At 37.6% G+C, this 17,711-nt stretch overlaps 1 protein-coding gene across 2 annotated transcripts in view; it reads right to left on the reverse strand.

The window, feature by feature from the left end:
- Positions 1-17,711, reverse strand: part of SEMA3D (semaphorin 3D) — a 143,208-nt gene that overhangs the window by 54,277 nt on the left and 71,220 nt on the right. For both annotated transcript variants that reach the window (XM_026866126.1, XM_026866119.1), the window contains exons 4-7: positions 10,116-10,178; positions 8,270-8,389; positions 4,051-4,144; positions 612-740 (exon numbers count right to left, since the gene is read on the reverse strand). In XM_026866126.1, the coding sequence (XP_026721927.1) occupies positions 612-740; positions 4,051-4,144; positions 8,270-8,389; positions 10,116-10,178 (406 nt within the window). The remainder of the gene's footprint in view (positions 1-611; positions 741-4,050; positions 4,145-8,269; positions 8,390-10,115; positions 10,179-17,711) is intronic.

Below are 17,711 nucleotides of genomic sequence, written 5' to 3' on the forward strand. Positions count from 1 at the left end.
AAAGTTTTCCATGTCACTCTGTGTGTGGTTTCAGACTGGCTGGGTGTAAATGCATGTAGTTTTTTAGAGGGTTTACTAGCTCAGAATGTTTTTTAACGGGCAAGAGAAAGCAGTGTTTTGCTTGGGAAGCTATTTCAGGGTGCCCTTAGTGGTTTTAAAATGATCCTCACAGCAACAAAGCGTATTTTTCCCCCTCAGAAAAGGGAAAAAAAAAAAAAAAAAAAAAAACTCCTACCTAAAAACATGGAATTTCTAGTCTGTCATTTCAACATGCTGTAGGGAACAGCTTTTAACAAGTGCTTGGAAAAAGAGTTTAAAAAAACTTATTCCAACAAGACTGTAAATAGAAGCATTTAAGTCATGATCAAAGACAAAAAGAATGATTAGGTCCTATGCTCCTACTCTTTCCTTAATTAGCATTTCCACCTCTGTGACTTTTCTCAAGTGCATTTTTGTTCCACTGAGCTTTTTTAAAAAAAGCCTACGTAATCCAAAGATACCATGATACAATATCTGTATTTATAGTTACTGGACATATATTTATATAAGAAAGGGGCTATTAACTTCAGAGAGGCAGGGACAATGACAACAGCATATGTTTGGGATCTTACCAGTAAGCCAGTAATGTTCAGAAATGTCAGTTCTGATGTAATGGTGGTCGTGAGAAGGGCCCAGAGAACGTGTTAGAGCAGTGTCTTTGCCAAGGAAATCAGAAGCAGTTCCAGCATAAAGATACTCATCTGCAAATTAAAAAGAAATAGGGTTTTTACAGATGTGGAGTAAACAAAATGAAAATTATTTGTGTTTTGTTGGGTGAACAACAGCCATGTTTAACTGGCCTATGTTTTAAAGTACTATTGGCTTATATTTTAATCAACTTTTGGTTCTGTGAAGTTACTTACATTTAAATGAGGGTAGTATTTGTAAATATATGCCTGGGAAGGAAAGAAGTCCAAGTCTAATTTTCAGTTATTTAAGGCACTCAGAAAAGTGGGTGCTGGGCTCTTAAGGGTAGAAGGTGTGTTTGGTCTGAGCACCCTGCCCCATGAGCTCTGACCATGGACCTAGGCGGCCATGGCAAGGATACAACCATCTATCCATTCAAGCTACCTCTTGTGTCCCAGGCTTGCCACGGCCCCAACGGCTCTGCTGCTCCTGGGCTTGACCTAGTAAACGTGATGGATGCTTCACTGAGGGAACTTTGCTGCTTGGCCCTTTCCTGGTGTAGGGATCTCTGTCCAACACTTCATTCACAAAGAGGAATTTAGGCACTTAGGAATTCTCAACTATGTAATGTGTTAATGGTAGGAATATGGCTGCAGACCCAAATCATGATCATTTTAACATAGTGAGTGGTTCCACTAAAATAAATGAGAAATCTTGCTTCAATAAGTCAGCCAGAATTTGTCTCTCAAGGAAAATATATCTATAATATAGTACATTGTGCCTGCTGGAATTGCAGTTACTATTTAGTCTTCTGCCAGCTTTGTGAGCAATGCAAAACTTCACAGCCTTAAGAACTGTGCAATATTGTCTGTCTTTCTTCAGATCTCAGTACTTTTCTAAAAAAGAAGCACTGTGAAATTTTTTTTACTGCACAGAGCATTTTACAATTCCCCCCCCCTTTTTTTTTTTCTTTCCTGCAAAATAACAAGATAGCTTTATTGGTTGAAGGAATTTGGGTTTGTTTTAATGACTTGCATCAATAAATTCCTGAAGTTTGTCAAAAGAAAAAAGGTTCATGTTCATAAATTATAATCATATCAAAAACTATATGATACATAAAATTTCCCTTCCAGGAGTTCCTTCTCCAGGTTTTCTGATACTCTGGGTAGAAATATTTCCCAAGATCTTTTAGAGACAAGTCCTTTGTTGAGAGTGAATGCAGAATAAATAGCATTCAACACAGACATTTGTGTTTTCATTTGCAAAAGATGTAAATGCACTTTAGAAAAATAAGAACAAGGGGGGAAAAAAAAAAAACCAACCCAAAAAAACCCCCAACAAAACCAAAACCCACAATCCACGATCCACGAGCACTTTATTTGGCCAAAAAATACCTACCAGCTTTCTTTTTACCTCATTGTTATTGTTACTTATGTATTATTTCCATGACAGTATTGGAAAGCACATCTTTCAGACAGCATGTCGCCTTTGTAAAGGAACAATAGTACATTCTGAAAGGTATTTGTCATAATGAGGAATGAGCAGGGTAATTGGTGTTTGCTAACTGACAGGCACTCAGTGATCGATAAATCTGAAGGGCTAAGAGAAATTCTCCATCATTGCTTAAGCTCTGCTGACAAGGTTTTCAGCACTTCTCTCAGTTTTTGGTATCCCTCATTCCAAGTTCCAGTTATGTCCAGAACAGTATTGGTGAGTGGTAATTTGTAATACAAGACGGATGACAAGCAGGTGATTTTTCAGTCAAAAACACAAGCTTTTCAAATTTATCTGTGGAATTTACCTCTGGTGAAATGCTGTGTAGAATTCAAAGAGAGATTATGCCTTTCTAAAAAGAATTAAAATTACACAGTTGTATTAACCTACATATGTGAAAGAAAATATAAAGAAATATTATCTAGCTCATGTACACATAACCAATTTCAGTGTTTTCTGAAGGATACAAGTAATCTTTATCATTACTTAGCAGATAAATAAAATCAGGCAGAGAGAAGTGACATGCCAAAGGTTACTGCTCTCATCAGCAGCAGAGACAGAACCGCATCCCAGAGCAGTGTCTTATCCATGAGCTATACTGCTCTCCTAACACTTTTGGGAATAAAGTAATCATCAAAAGATAGGCCAAGAACACATTTTCTGGTCAGGCCTGTAACTCTTTACGACACTCCTTGTGTATTATTGCAAAGCACTTGACACCAGGCAAAATCAGAGAAGGGATACTAGAATACCCTGACCATTAATTTTATGTAGCTTGAAAACTCTTATTCTGTACTGAAGTCCATGTTTTAGTTAGCTAAAACACGGCAGCTTCTTCATCGCACAAGATGTAATAGAGGAGTCAAAGCACTAGAGTGCTACTGAAATTAGCTAATGCTCTAATAAATCATGGAATTCTATTGCATTAAAAAAAAAAAAAAAAAAAAGAGAGAAAAGAAAAATAAAAAAAACCCTTAAAGTTTCTAGAAACTCATTCTAAAAATAGACTTCACGGTCATTAAACAGTACTAGGGGTCCCTGAGAAGAATAAGCTCTGGCTTTAATCTATTGTTTTTAATAAAGGAAGTCCTGCCCCATCTGTTGGGTCAGAATCACAAATCATCTATCTTATTATCTGAGAATAAAGACTGAACATTAGTCATATTCTTTTTATAACACAGAGTGACCAATACTTCAAAGCACTGTCACCACTGCTCTTTGGCTGTAAATGAAAACGTCATGGTGCTTCACTCTTATCTTGCATTCATACGCTTGATGGACAAGTTAAATGAAAATTGTCCAAAGCTATGAACCAAACCATGACAAAAGTAGCTCTTATAGTGATTTGAAATCCAGAGGTCAAGCTGACATTGCTCTGCACCAAATGTCAGACCACACAGCGCTGTGATGCACACAGCAGGCAGATTGCACTATCTTGTTTCTAGGCTTCCAGCTTCAGAAGCGGCTACTCGAGTAAATAGAAACCTCAAAAATGTATTTATGGAAATAGTGGATGTCAGCAGACTTCAAAGGGCAGAACATATTGATAATTGCAGAAAGAGGCCCAGAAGTGCTTCAAACTTTGTCTGTCAGCGTGTATTTTTTGTTGTCTTCTTAAAGGAGAAATGACTGGGGTAAGGATGAAACTGTGTTCTTGCTCAACTGACAGAGGCTTCACAGCCTCTGAAACATCTCTGTGTTCTGCATTTCCAGCTCTTTGGTGTCTGCAGACTGATGGCTCCTTCAGCTCTGAGAGCACAAACCAGCATCAGAAATACAACTAACGCCAGAGGACCTCCAGCGATGACATCTGCTGAGCCTCTGACCCCAGGCTCACATACGAAGCCATTACATATCTGAGAAGAGCACCCGGCTCTGATGGTTTCCTACCTGCCATCACTGAAGCAAACGGCTGCTGAGGATCGAAAGGGCATTTCAACCTGCCAGACTCCAAGTTCTGAGTATCCAGCCGGAATACCGTTTCCTGAGAATAAACAAATATTCATTATCCTGGTGTGGCTGCAGAGAAAATCTCACTAAGATGGACTGTTCTGCTAACACATGAAGTGAAGGTCTGTTAGATCATGCAGCTGTCTCAGCATTGATGTTTACAGTCCGTGTCTCTGTTTTACATCTGGATTTTTTTTTACTCATTGTTTTAACATATCCTGCTCACTCTATAGTGACAAACAAATCTAAAAAAAAAAAAAATTCAGAAAAAAAGATGCATTGTTCATTTCTACTCAAATTAATTTCTGGATTGTACTTAAAAGGCACTGGCTTCTATTTGGGAAAGTGCTGATAGGGACTGTGTTGCAACAGGAGACCCAGGAGGGATTCTGGCTGACTCTTAAATTTCTCCAGGGACTGCTGAATAATGTTTACAGCAGACACAGTTCAGCCCCTTTTAAATAAAAGCAGCATATGCTCTCTCTTATTTTAAACAAGGGTAATGATACATGAGATATCAGAATGGATCCTTCCTTGTAGTTCCCAAATACAGTGTGATTAATTCCTGGGTCACAGAACAAGGGCATAGAGGAAGATAAAGAAAAGAAATTATTTAAAAACTATTCCTGATGTTTTCAATGGGCAATCAACAACTCAACTGTTGTAAGTATCAATTAGAAATTTTATTATAGTTTTGAACTGCCGACAAAGATGCTTTTACTTGTTCCTTTCATTTGTTTCCTAAAAGCACACTTAACTTGAAACACATAGTGAGTCTTTCCAAGGCAAACTGATTGCTCAGTGGAGTACAGAGAAGTCTTTGCAAGTACAGAGACTTAATTTTCAGAATTCTGCTGCTGTTAGAGAAGGGAGATTGCGGACAGAAGTGCTGTTAATGTGCTCTCCTACCTCAGAGATATTTAAAATTTCACTAGTGTTCAGGAATCAAATCATTGTACGTTTAATGTCTATTGTAGAGACATAACTTTTTAAACTATTTTTAAAAAAATCAGAACACCTCTATGATTTAAACAATTGCTTCAAAAAGGGTGAAGTGATTTTAAATCTCTGTTTCTCTACCTCTCTCTTGTGAGATGACTGAAGAGTACAAATGACAGTTAAGTATGCCCGAAGATGGCCACATAAGATCAGACTTCACAACATATTAATTCAATTTAACCTTAATGAACCTTAATGTACATCAGATTATAAACGAACAAATGTTTTTATTTCATTTAGGTGTCTCCTAAACTCTCTAGGCTCAGAGACAAAAGCCTAGGATATTGAATAATTAAGCTCCTTAAGAGAAAAGAAAAATCAATGTCAACCTGTGAACATAAATTCCGTTTCCTCCAGCAATCCTAGCTGACACAAAGCAGAATTTAATCATCAAACAACAATCCTTGTCATCTTCCCAAACCTGTGAGATAATCAGGTAAACCAAATTCTCACGCTACTGAAGTGGATCAAAGCACACCAAGGACAAAACTAAATTAAAAATTAAACTTTTTTTTTTTTTTTCTGACAACACTATGTTGCTGTCCCATGCTCCTTTCTTCTAAGATGTGCAGTCCTGAGCTGCTCAGAGGACCCTTGCCATATCACATGCAAAGAGGCTGTCTGCAAGTCCTGCAGTACCCAAGGGACTGAGGGCTTTATAGATCAACATCAAATATTTCAGACTTCACCCAGACAAAATAATGGACACTACCAGGCATTCACACAGAATTAACCTCCTGCTTTCACTTTGGATAAAGCTCTCAAAGAAAAGAGCATCCCCTGGAGAGCTGTGGCTAACAGCACCAACCAGGCCAAGCCTCTTCTTCACCAGCCAAGAGAAGTTTTGGCAGCAACTCCAGCATTAGCAAGACTAGGACTTTAATCCCCTTTAATTGTGTGACCCGTAGGGGATTTGTACTGCTTCAAAAGCAGTGTCTGCTGTGGTTTTGAGTCACCTGATCCACACTGTTTTCCTCTCTGTTTTCACAGCACTGGCACTGGCCAGCAGACCACTGGGCAGATCCACCGGCAGCTTTCAAAGGTCAGCAGAGCTGGTTCCACAGCCTCCGTGAGGCTATCTCAGGCCCTGGCTCTCCCAGGCATTCCACAGCTTCCGGTAGAGGTTTCTAATTACCAAACATCTATTGCCTATTCTTACAACTCATAGATTACAAAAAAAAAAAAAAAAAAAAAAAAAAAAGAGACTAAAAGAACAGATAAGACTAAAAGAACAGATCTGCAATAAACGTGCTTTGAATTACCACACAGATCTCCCGGCTTCAGTCCCTATAATGAGGACACATTTTCAGCTGCCTGTCAATCTCATGTCAATGAGTCTGTCCTCAATACCGTCCTGCCTTGTCACATTTATCTGGAGAGGCAGTGCAAGAAGAGTGGCTGTAGGGTGTTTGGGGTCCAAGAAGGGGAGGGAAAATATGCCTGATGTCATTCAAAGCTCTTAATTCAGTAGGAAGCTGTAGAAAAGATGCACCATCAGAAGAGGCATAAGTAGTGCTGAACACTGTCCAACCTACCACTGCAGCTGAGCAACCAGGAGGAATTCAGGAGAGGCAGAACCAGGAGACAGTGAGGGGATTAGGAAATACAATACCGGGATTCTTCTTCCATTTCCTCTCATAAGGTAATTGGTCACATCTAACTGAGACAGACCCCTTGGCTAAATTGGCTGCTGGACTGAATAATCAGACCAAATCCATAACTTCATAATGTCTGATGAAAAAACTTTCACAAATGAAGTTAAAGGTGCAATGGTAGAGTGAACAAGGTATCTTGCTAATGACTATGGGGTAAACAAGAGTCTTACTTTTGCTGAGAGGTATTCTGTTCAGTTCAGCCGTGTATTTGATCATCCAGGCTAAGGAATTAGCATGATACAAGGGATCTAAAATTTCAGTTGCTTCAACTGGAATATTTAAAGTACTGGAGCACAGAAGCCTACAAAATTTCAAGCCCAATTGTACAGTGTATACCGGACAATACTAGGAGCATTAATGACTTGTTAGAAAAGAACACCGCTGTACAGATTGAAGGCAGCTTTGGTTTTCTGTAACACAAACAGCCCCTCTGGGCTGGTCAACCCACCCATAGATTGTGTGGAAGATAATGATGGTTCTCAACCTGGGCAAGTGTTAATAACTTTTTTTTTTTTTTTCCCTGTGAGCATCTGCCCTTGATTCTGTATGTCAGAATAACCCCAATGTGTACATATTTCAGGTTATCACATTTAATAACATATAATTAGAGCTCATTTCTTATATTCTAGAGCTTCACTGAGACCCAAAGAAAAGAGATAGCGATTTCTATAGCAGCATAGGAAGCCTGCACTGCAGGCAAGTGGCCGATGTGTCACATCTCAACACTGTCTGAGAACAGAGCCAGTGTTATAAATATAGCCAAGGTGCTATACATGTAGGAGTTAAAAAGAGACTTGTGTACTAAGTGGCTGCTTGACACAACACCAAAATTTTTCTGTTGTGGGGGTTAGGTCTCAAACATTTACCACTTAGGATAGAGATTTCTTTGTCACCAGCAAATGAAGACCAATCAGCTGCTAACTTCAGTTCAGGAACATGCCACTAGTGATGGAGGATACCCAACATCTACTTAGCGACAGGGTTGCAAACCATCTGCAAAGTCCTGAGATGCCAACCTTGGACTCAGGCTCAGAGACCATTTTAAACTGTGTATTACTCTCATGCACAAGGAATAGGAAACCCTCTGTGGACCAAGGGTATACATACATTAAAAGATAGAACTACAAGTGTCATCTTGAACTGTGCATTGCATATGTGTGTATGTAAGCAGAAAATATGTGCGGAAATGACTTACTAGAAAGCAAGACATCTGTGTTAGATGTTCTCGTCACTTAGTTAATCATACAAAAGTGTCATTCTGAAGAACTCTGTGTATTAAGCTTTACTGAGGAAAGTTCTTTGTTCAAAAGCGATATGCACATATCAAATGTGAGAACAAGAGTTCCCGTCTGACCTGCAAAATCCACCATTTATCCTGTTATTTACGCAAGCTGCTGTCAGTTCATTTTTTACACACTCGCATAGTATTTTCCAATCTATGATGAATGCTAAACAAGATGAGGGTTATTGCTTGGCATGTCAGACTCGTGAGGAAATTAAATTACCTCTTTGTGAGTTCCAAGTTCAATGTATCCACAGAGAGGGTGAAACGCTCCTGTGCCACAGACATAAACATGAGTTCGGTTGTAGGGCTGAAGAACCCTGATAAAATTGGCGCATTCTGTCTATTGGGAAAAGAAAGAGAAAGGTTAACTTTCATGTTTATTCTTCTCTTTCACATTATACATTGTATGTTATAGCCCCTAGCGTTGGTGTATTTAAACTCAAAACTACTGTAGCAGAGACTGTTTACTAAATAGTTCAAAGTTGTGACAGCTATGAATTTGTGGTGGCTATCTACTAGGCAGTTCATCAATCAGACTTGCAAGCCTAATTCTGCTATAGTGCTTACAGCCATGAGAAGCCATGTGGTTACAGCTCAGTTTGTAGGATATCTGCTCAGCCTGTGCTGCAGCAAACAACCCCTGTCAACAACTGGGCAGAGGTCAGAGAGCCACTGGATTAGTCTGGCTACCAATCAGCCTGACTTTGCTCCCAATACAGGGTTTCTGCACATGCTTTAGCACCAAAGAATACTCAATAGAAATCATTGTGGTATACTGAAAGGCTTCAGCATACTTTCAAGGGTATGTTTTGTGTACGAGTGAACTTTCTTTGCACCAACCACATCTTACTGGTCACTTTTATTTGGGCATTTCTGAGTCCTATGGACTGCTCAGGTCAGTCTTGGCTCTAGCTGGGCTTGGTCCTTGCTGGGAAGTAACACAGGCAGCTGCTGCACACTGAGCACAAGGGTGCTACATGGGGTGGTAGGAAAGGTTTGCTGTAGCCTTCCCCAAAATTAAATAAATACATATACATATAACAAGATACTTAGGAGGGAATAAACAAGAGGCACCCATACGTTCAAGCTACCACCCTACACCTAAGTGAGAGGCAAGCTGCAGAGACAACGCAGGAAGCAAAAAGAGGATATTTATGATCTATGTTCAAAACAAATATTCCCCTCTCTGTTCCCTTTCCTTTTGTCTTAGTGTAGAAATAGATCTGCACAAATACTCCATATAGACCAGTATCAGAATTTTCCCAGTGTTCAGCAGAGGTGCTGTTTAGATTTTGTCTGCTGCAATGGTAAGGGTAACAATAAGTTAGGACGAAAAGTTGAACTTCCTCAGGCAAAGAGCTGAGAGAGTGTTTTGAGTTGGAGACTACCTTGGTAACAGACAAGCTGGATAGAAACCACAAGATTTGTGAAGAGAAAAGGAAGAAATTTTATTATACAGCTGGGATATATTTACATTTATAGTAGGCTCCAGACACATGATGTGATCTGTGCTATGCATAAGAGATATGAAAGTTGGATTGTATAGATGGAGGTACCTTAAATACACTTCCTAAAGAGACTTCCTAAAGAAGACACATTTTCCAAGGAAAAGCTAACGAGTCTGAGATTTTATTTTAATCTTAACTGCAGATGTATGCAAATTAAGCTAATTTGTACTCTGCTCTGCTACTCTGTTTCATTAATGAATTATAATGAAGTTACATTCAGGATATTCCCAGGAAAAAAAGCAGTAGTTTGAGGAGAAAAAAAAAAAGTTTTCAGGGGAGTATCGCCTGGGATACATTTTAGAGGAAAAGTCCATTCATCTCTCGACTGCATTTGTTACATAGAAAGATGGCTTAGCATGATTCCTGCTTGCAATATTGAATATTTTTTTTCTTGAAGCATTAACATTTAAGGGAAAACATAAGTATAGCATTGTTTAACTGAAGAAAAAACAGTTCATTAGTTCCAGAAAAAAGATAACAACAACTTACTAAACCATTTTGTGCATTTAGAAACAAATACACAGATACACAATAATAAAATAAAAATATCATACTTACATAGGCATCTTTCCCAGCTAATTTGCATAATTCTACCTTTTCTTTTGCTGCAGGCCAGTAAATCTGTAACAAAGTTAAAATAAGACATAGATCATATTATAAATTGTCCTATGACTTTAGTTTAACTATTTCCTTGAATGAACAGTTAAAACAGATTTATGCATGTTAAAGGAATTTGCATGTAAATTAAAATGAACATGACTTTGAATACAGGGGTCCATTACAAAAAGTGAAGAGTTTTTAAAATCAAAATCCTTGTTCTTTGTTCATTTCTTCACTGGTTATATGTACTTATAAATGTACTTAGCTGCTGGCTAGCACACCTTGTCACCATTATGAATTGTGTGTTTTTCTCAACAATACGATGACCCAATCATCCTGAAACTAAACTGCCTGCAAAATAAGGCAAATTACATTTGTGATGAATTTGGTCCAGTGAACTTGGCAACGCCTTTATAAAAAAATACTTAGCTCTTACTGCCAATTTTCAAATGAAAAGAAGTTTTGTTCAAAAAACTAAAGGTAGCTTAAAGGAAATTTGTAGAACAAAAAGTACATTTGACAAATCAATAGCACACAGTTTAAAAATGTCACTTATCAACAGTAACTGAGTTTACTGAGGAAATGACATAGAAGTTTAGAGGAGAATACCTCACATAAATGGTAGCATATATTGTTATTGTCTCCTGCTTCTTTCATCTGCACTGTAAACTAGATTTTGGTGTACATGGAGACACATGACAAATTACTATCAGCTACTGTAACTCCAATTGTGTTAGTGAATAAATATCAATAAACAACAGCTCAGCTTCTGGCTCACTGATTTCAATTAAACAGTCAAAAATGGATATTATTGATTACATGTTTGATTCTATTAAATTCAAAATAGAAGCAAAATATCAAGTCTTCCAGAACCACCATGCTGAACATGGATCTTTTTTCCTTCATCTTTTGACAAGACAAAGCTAGTGTCATTTCTCATGAGTAATAATAACAGCAACAAATCACACTAATTTTTGAGCAAATATTGGTTAGAAAATTGCTTTAAGTCCCAGGAACCAGTATGCAGACTATGAATAGTCACAGATCCTTTGGAGTAGTCTTGAGTCTCAAATCACACTTTATAAAATCTTAAATAGTGAAATATATATACAATTAAAGAATTATTATAATATTCATTAGAAAAAAAATATCAACAAGGAAGGGTGCACAACTCAACCACATGTAAGAGGAGTTAACTGCTGTAATACTCCCTTTTGCTCACCCAGCTTTTGGCACCTTGTAGGATGTGGCTTGCCACATACACAGGCTCAGTCCCCCACTGGTAAGAAAAGCAAAAGAGTGCTGAGTGCCAAAGAGCTTTATCAGTGTCCAAAATCTACAGTCAGTGTTCCTCTCAATCTGGAAACAGCCTTTTAATTTCACTTCTTCCTCTTCTCTTCCCAGTGAAAATGGATGTATTGTCTTTACACAAGAAAATTAATTTCCTCTCAAGTGAATTTACTGTTACCTTTCTGATTACAGGCTCTAAGCAAAGATAATGTATTTTAAGTTACTTAACCCTTAACAGCAATATTTACTTAAAGTTAGAGATAAGGCAGTATAACAACGTCTCAGCACCAGAGCACAAATTTACTTTCCCAGAGCATTTTCTCACAATGATATTGTTGATACCATCCAGGTACGAAATTGCAGTCTGACGTCCACCGTGCCAGTGTGTCTGGATTACGCAGCGTACAACACCAGAAAATATGGAGGAAAGTATTGGGAACATTGCAAAGCTGTTGGGAAGAGCTGAGGGTGGCATGAGTGAACTCATCTGGTCTCTGCCTGGGCCGACTGGGATGAGTCTAGCTTATAACACTGGTCTGGCACAAGTGCCACTGGGTTAAGGAGGAGGGCTGAGGTTTAAGAGGTGCTGGTGAAGAAAAGCTGATGAAAAGGAACAGCTGGAGGAATATAAAATGATGGATCTCCAAATACATTTAGCCAACAAGACTTAAGGTGAGATCTGATCTTCACTTCTCTTGTACATACGCTTTACTCCCAATTCTGCCCAGAATGCCTGTATCAATAACAGAGAAGGCTAGAGGTCTTTGTGGGGTTTTGGAGATTTTTGGCCTGTTTAGGCATCCAGTTAGGTAGAGAAGATGTCCCTCTGCAGCCTTTTGAAAATGCCCAGTTCTCCTTGCCAACTGCACAGAAGAACCAGACCCCTGATTTGGGAGGCCCAGTTATATCTGAAGACATCTGCTTGAAGACATCACTTGTATTAATGGGCTCGACTCTACCCACAGATTTTGTACAGATTCCTTCATGGGAAAAAGTGTTTGTCACACAAGCTGAACCAGTCAGGCTGAGATATACACTCCCCCTTTTCTATGATAATTGACCACATCCAATTATCACAGAAAAATCAATTGTTTTACTTTCTGGCTACTCAACAACCTCAGTATTTAGCATTTTACAAGGCCACACTGGACAATGAAAAGTGATGCTAAGTGATCCAACTTTAAAATCAATTTGCAATTATATATGGGGTAGTTAAAGTGATATTTATTTGCTTTCCACAACAGAAATGAGAGGTTCCCAGAAACTGTCAGTTTTAAATTGCAATAGGTCAAGAAAATTGCATAATAAATAATGAGCCAATGTGCTGAGCAAGAAAGCATAAACTTAATTTTTTATTAGATCACATGCTGTGTAACAGTACCGCTGGTCTGGTTCCCTCAAACACTGACACACAAGTAACTTCAGACATGTGAGATAGTACCACTGAATTTTTACGTGCATAAGCTTATTTACATACATTTGTGTTGGCTTTTATGTAGGGGGTGAAACTAAATTTTAGTATTATATTTTATTGAGAAAATTACTTAGTTTCATGATATGCAAAAAGTTAGATTAGATGCTCCAGTAGATTCTTTCATAATTAAAAACTTGTAGATGGTTTGATGTTTTGAAATTCATCATTTTGTTTCATAATTTTTTCAGTTCACATGCTGAATTCACAATCGCAACATCTTAACAGATCTTTCAGATCTTTTAGGTCTTTTTCCTAAATTTTTCAAAAAGTAAAAGCTCTAAAAAAAAAAAAAAAAACAAAAAAAAAAGCCCCAAACAGCCAAACCATATATAATAATGGTGATAACATGATAACAACACTGACATTTAAATTTATAATAATTTCATGTTACAAACAGCACAAATTTGATGTAGATTTTATGGTTTCATCTCTATCTGAAATGTCTGAAGAAATCCTGGAAAAGCTAGGTGGGGTTACTGAATTTAAAGCAAGAATGTATCTAGTTGAAATACATGAACTATATACTTTAAAAGGATTATTTTCTTCTCTTAATCTTCCATTTATTTTCCTTGCAAAATATCCATAGCAAAATTCCAAAGATCTGCTACTGTAATGATTTTCTGATTTTATCTTCTGTAGTCCAATAAAGAAAAAACAACCTTACACAATTACTTTTAAATCATTCTACAAATATTTTCTTAAATTTAGCAACAGGAAAGAAATTAAAATCTCCTAATAAATGAAAGTTAATAAGTTCTCTGCTAGCAGAGTGAAAGAAAATCTCCCAGGAGTACAAAATTAAGTAGTACATAAGTGTAGGATAGATAAGGTATCGCTTTAAAGGGGAGCTGGAAATTGATTTCTGATTAAAACAAAACATTAAAAACCACAAAGGTCCTTTTCAGATCAGGAGAAAGTAATTTCTAAAAGTAACAGTTTTCCTTTCTCCAACATGCATTTTTACTATAAGAAATAACTGAAAAGGGAAAGTGAATTTTAAAAAAATAGATTATTTACATACATATATTGATATATGGATGATATATCATTATACATATATATATATATATATATATAAGTAATATCTGGACTCAGTGGTAAGAATTTCATTTAAGCTGTCATCTGTCATGAATGAACAATACTGGTGACAAGTATTTTCCTCACCTATCTGTAGCTATCTTTCTTTATCCAAGTTTGTTCCTAGGCTAACACTTAAGACTATAAATCCTTAGGGGAAGTGATGCCTCAAAAATAAAAGTGAACTTTGATTCCAAAGAAACTGTTGTATGAAATTACAGCTTTTCCAAGAATCATTTCTAATGAAGTTATTAAATCAGGGATGATTTATAGTGGAAAATACTGGAGAAGAGTGGAAAATACTATATATTGTCACAATACAAAAGAGGAGGAACACAAGATATCTAAGCAAATTACAGGCCTATTGGTCTTTTATCTGTTTGCAAGGCTTCAAAACAAATTTTTAGCTAGGGAAGGAATAAATTAAGTTTCCAATGAAAATGGAGTATAGTACAAAAGACAATATAACATGGTAAAGAGCCCTTAATCACCTCTAATAGTGCACTTTAATAACATATAGCTGAATTGCATACTACATTAAAGGAGGCGTTAGAGCTCCTCTTCGTCAGAGCTCCTCATAAATATTTATTGATTTGCCACATGGAAATTGATGAGCTCAGCTGATAAAAATAAAAAAAAAAATAGATCTGATAAGTAAAGACTTGTGGTAGAAAGTTACTCATGAGGTTCCTCAAGAAATAGTGTCATCCTATTCCGTATAACCTTCAGCAGACTCAGCCAAAACGCATCACTCTGCAACAACGTGTTGACACAAAGTCTGTATCACTAATACAAATGAAGACCGGTAATATTATGCAGGAAGATTCAAAGGGCTCTGAAGAGCAGAATTATAAACAGTCAGTGGAAATGGGTATAAACTGGTCATAAATAAATGTAAATTGTAGACTTTAACAGAAAATAAATCTGAAACATCAGAGTAACAAGATTCTTGTGTATAGCAACAACGTTGCTAAAGAAGTTGCATGAAGTATCCCACAAGGCCCTTTCCAGCAGATTTGGACAAGGTTATGAACAGAATAACTGCTACATGACGTAGTTGCTGGTGATAGCAGGGAGTGAGACCAATTGACCAACATCACTCCTTCCAGTTCCATGTCCCCAAGATAGTCACGTTCATGCCAGCAGCAAGCACTTGAGTGTCCCATTGAGGTCGATGGCTTTCAGCAGCCCTGGGAACTTCACTGGAGCCTCTCACATGCTCGATGCTGCACACGTGCTTCAGCACTTCTCTATCAGTATAGCCTCTGGTACGAGAAACTTCAGAGTGTTTTTATTAGTGGTACATGTAGCACCAGCAGGATGTGTCCCTATCTGGAGTGAAGGACATCAGCTGATCAGTATGTCTTGTAACACTCACTCACTGAATTTGAGAAGAAAGGGATTGCTTCCTTCCTATTTGGAAGGAATAGAAGGTGGTAGAAGCACTTAGAGGAAAATACACTGATTTTAAACAGCTTCTTGATGCAGCAAGGGAAAGCCCGCTTTCTTGACTTGTTTTATTCTTTGTATGAGATATTCATTATACTGATGCTTGAGGGAAGGCATGCAATAAGATTACAGCTTCCTGGCCACCAGAATGTCTCATTAAGGCTTTGTGAATCATACAGACCATAACTCAGAAGCTTAAACTCATTGGTATAAGTGAATCCCCCATATGACAGTCCTAACTACAGCTTCCAAAGAACAAAGCCAGACTGAGCTGTAAACTCATTGCCACGTTGGCATATACAATATACTCCCTCTGAGAAACTCTCCTCCATGAGAAACTACTTCCCTGCCTGAAAAAAAAAAAAAAAGATTCATGACTTAGCCCAATGTGACCATAAAGAGGGTACAGTAAAAGAGGGCAACATGATCCAAAAACACTAAAGTAAACGAGGAGACAGTCTAATCCCAGTTTTGCTATTGCCCTACTATGTATTATAGTCAGGTCTCAATTTTACACCAGTAAAATGACAATAATGTGACTTAGTTTTTTTTTTTTTTTTTTTTTTTTTTTTTCTGAAGAACTTGGTAATTTGTAGCTGAAAAATTAAAAGCAAAGAAAAAGCAGTAAGATGAAGGAGCACTGAGAAAAGATACAACAGGGATCCAGTAAGAGTGTCACACTGCTGCATAAAGACAATATCATAAATGTCACACCTCAATACCATAAGAGTGGGCGTTCCGTGATTGCTTCTTGAAAACCAAGACATTTGTCAATTCTGCATACTGACCCTAAGTCACTGAAAATTACTGCAAGCACCAGAAACTTATTGAATTTCCCAACAAACACTGGAAAGAATTTCATGCTTTTTTAGTATTATTTTGCTGAAAACAAAGGGTATTTTAATTAATGGGAAAATGAGCTGATTTTAGCATACCGTGCATGTATACCAGTTGCTCTCTAAATACCTCACATCTGTTGCATGCGTGTGTGTGGTATGGAAAGTCCACAGCTTGGAGAACTGGACACATTGTTCTCATAGACAAATCCTGAGAGGAAGGTTGCCCTAAGCAGCTCTTGTAACTTTCTCCCACTGTACTTGCTGTACTCTGGAATTTAGCATCTTAAAGTTATCGGCAGACAAAGGAAGTTAATATGTTTAAGTTCCTTATCTGAAGCTCTCCCTGCATTTGAAATCTTGAAACCTTGAAAAGGTTGTCTTTAGTTAGATTTCTTCCCCTAACTTACTTTTTAACAGTTTTATCAGAAATACTTAAGAGATCCCTAAAAGCCATTAATGTATTCTTAAACCTCTTTTATATCTGTCACAGACCTCTTCTTCCAACAGTATTACTACACCTGATGTACTAATTTCCATACCTGAAATGTACATCCAGGGAGATATTTGACCAGAATTTCCAACTCCAATTATTTCATAGTAACAGAAAATTGGATCTTGGAAATAGGTAATTTGATACAGCATGGGGAGTAGGGGGAAGAGAGGAAATCAGGACCATTTCAGAGTGATTTACAACACTGCAGGAGGTGCCAGTGTCGATCTATGGCACTCTTTTATTTTGACAGTGCTGTCAAACTGAGTAAAACGCACTGGAAATCAGAGGGAAGTAACAATTGTGTATTTGGATGACACATTCACAGACTTTTGGTAGCTTAAATTTGGCAGGTGGCTGTTAAGAGTAGGTTCTCTTATTAGAACCAAATGGACTTTTTATAGTGCATCTGTCTGAAACAAAGCAAGACCTTCACATGACACAGTTTTCCTCTTAAAACTGTGATCCACTCTCCAACACAATCAAGAAGTAGCCAGTGCTTTCAGTACTTTCTGAGAAGTGCATTTCCATGTGTACATTATGAGCATATGTGAAAGCTTAAAGAAAATGGACCAGATGCTGATTTCATTTACACTGGATTAAATCCTGAAAGGCTTTGGTGCTTTTACACTTCATTTTCCACAGCGTAACCACAGCAGACTTCTGTCTACCGTCTGTTCTTCCTAAAAGGAAACCATACACCAGGATTTTTAGGGTAAATGGCATTGCTCCTGACATGTTTATCACTTCAGACTGAAGACAAATCCTACCTTTGAAAAAGTCAAAGCCCAGTATGAGCAAATGTTTTCAGAGCGCAGGATACCAGCAATTCTCTACACCTAAACACATGGGTAAAATATAAAAATTATAGCGGATGTTTATGGAAACATAACTTATGGCAACAATGCAAAAGGAAATAACAGAGACATTCTCTT

This window comes from Athene cunicularia (genome assembly GCF_003259725.1).
Source record: "Athene cunicularia isolate RWA chromosome 1 unlocalized genomic scaffold, athCun1 chr1_part2, whole genome shotgun sequence".
Classification (NCBI taxonomy): domain Eukaryota; kingdom Metazoa; phylum Chordata; class Aves; order Strigiformes; family Strigidae; genus Athene; species Athene cunicularia.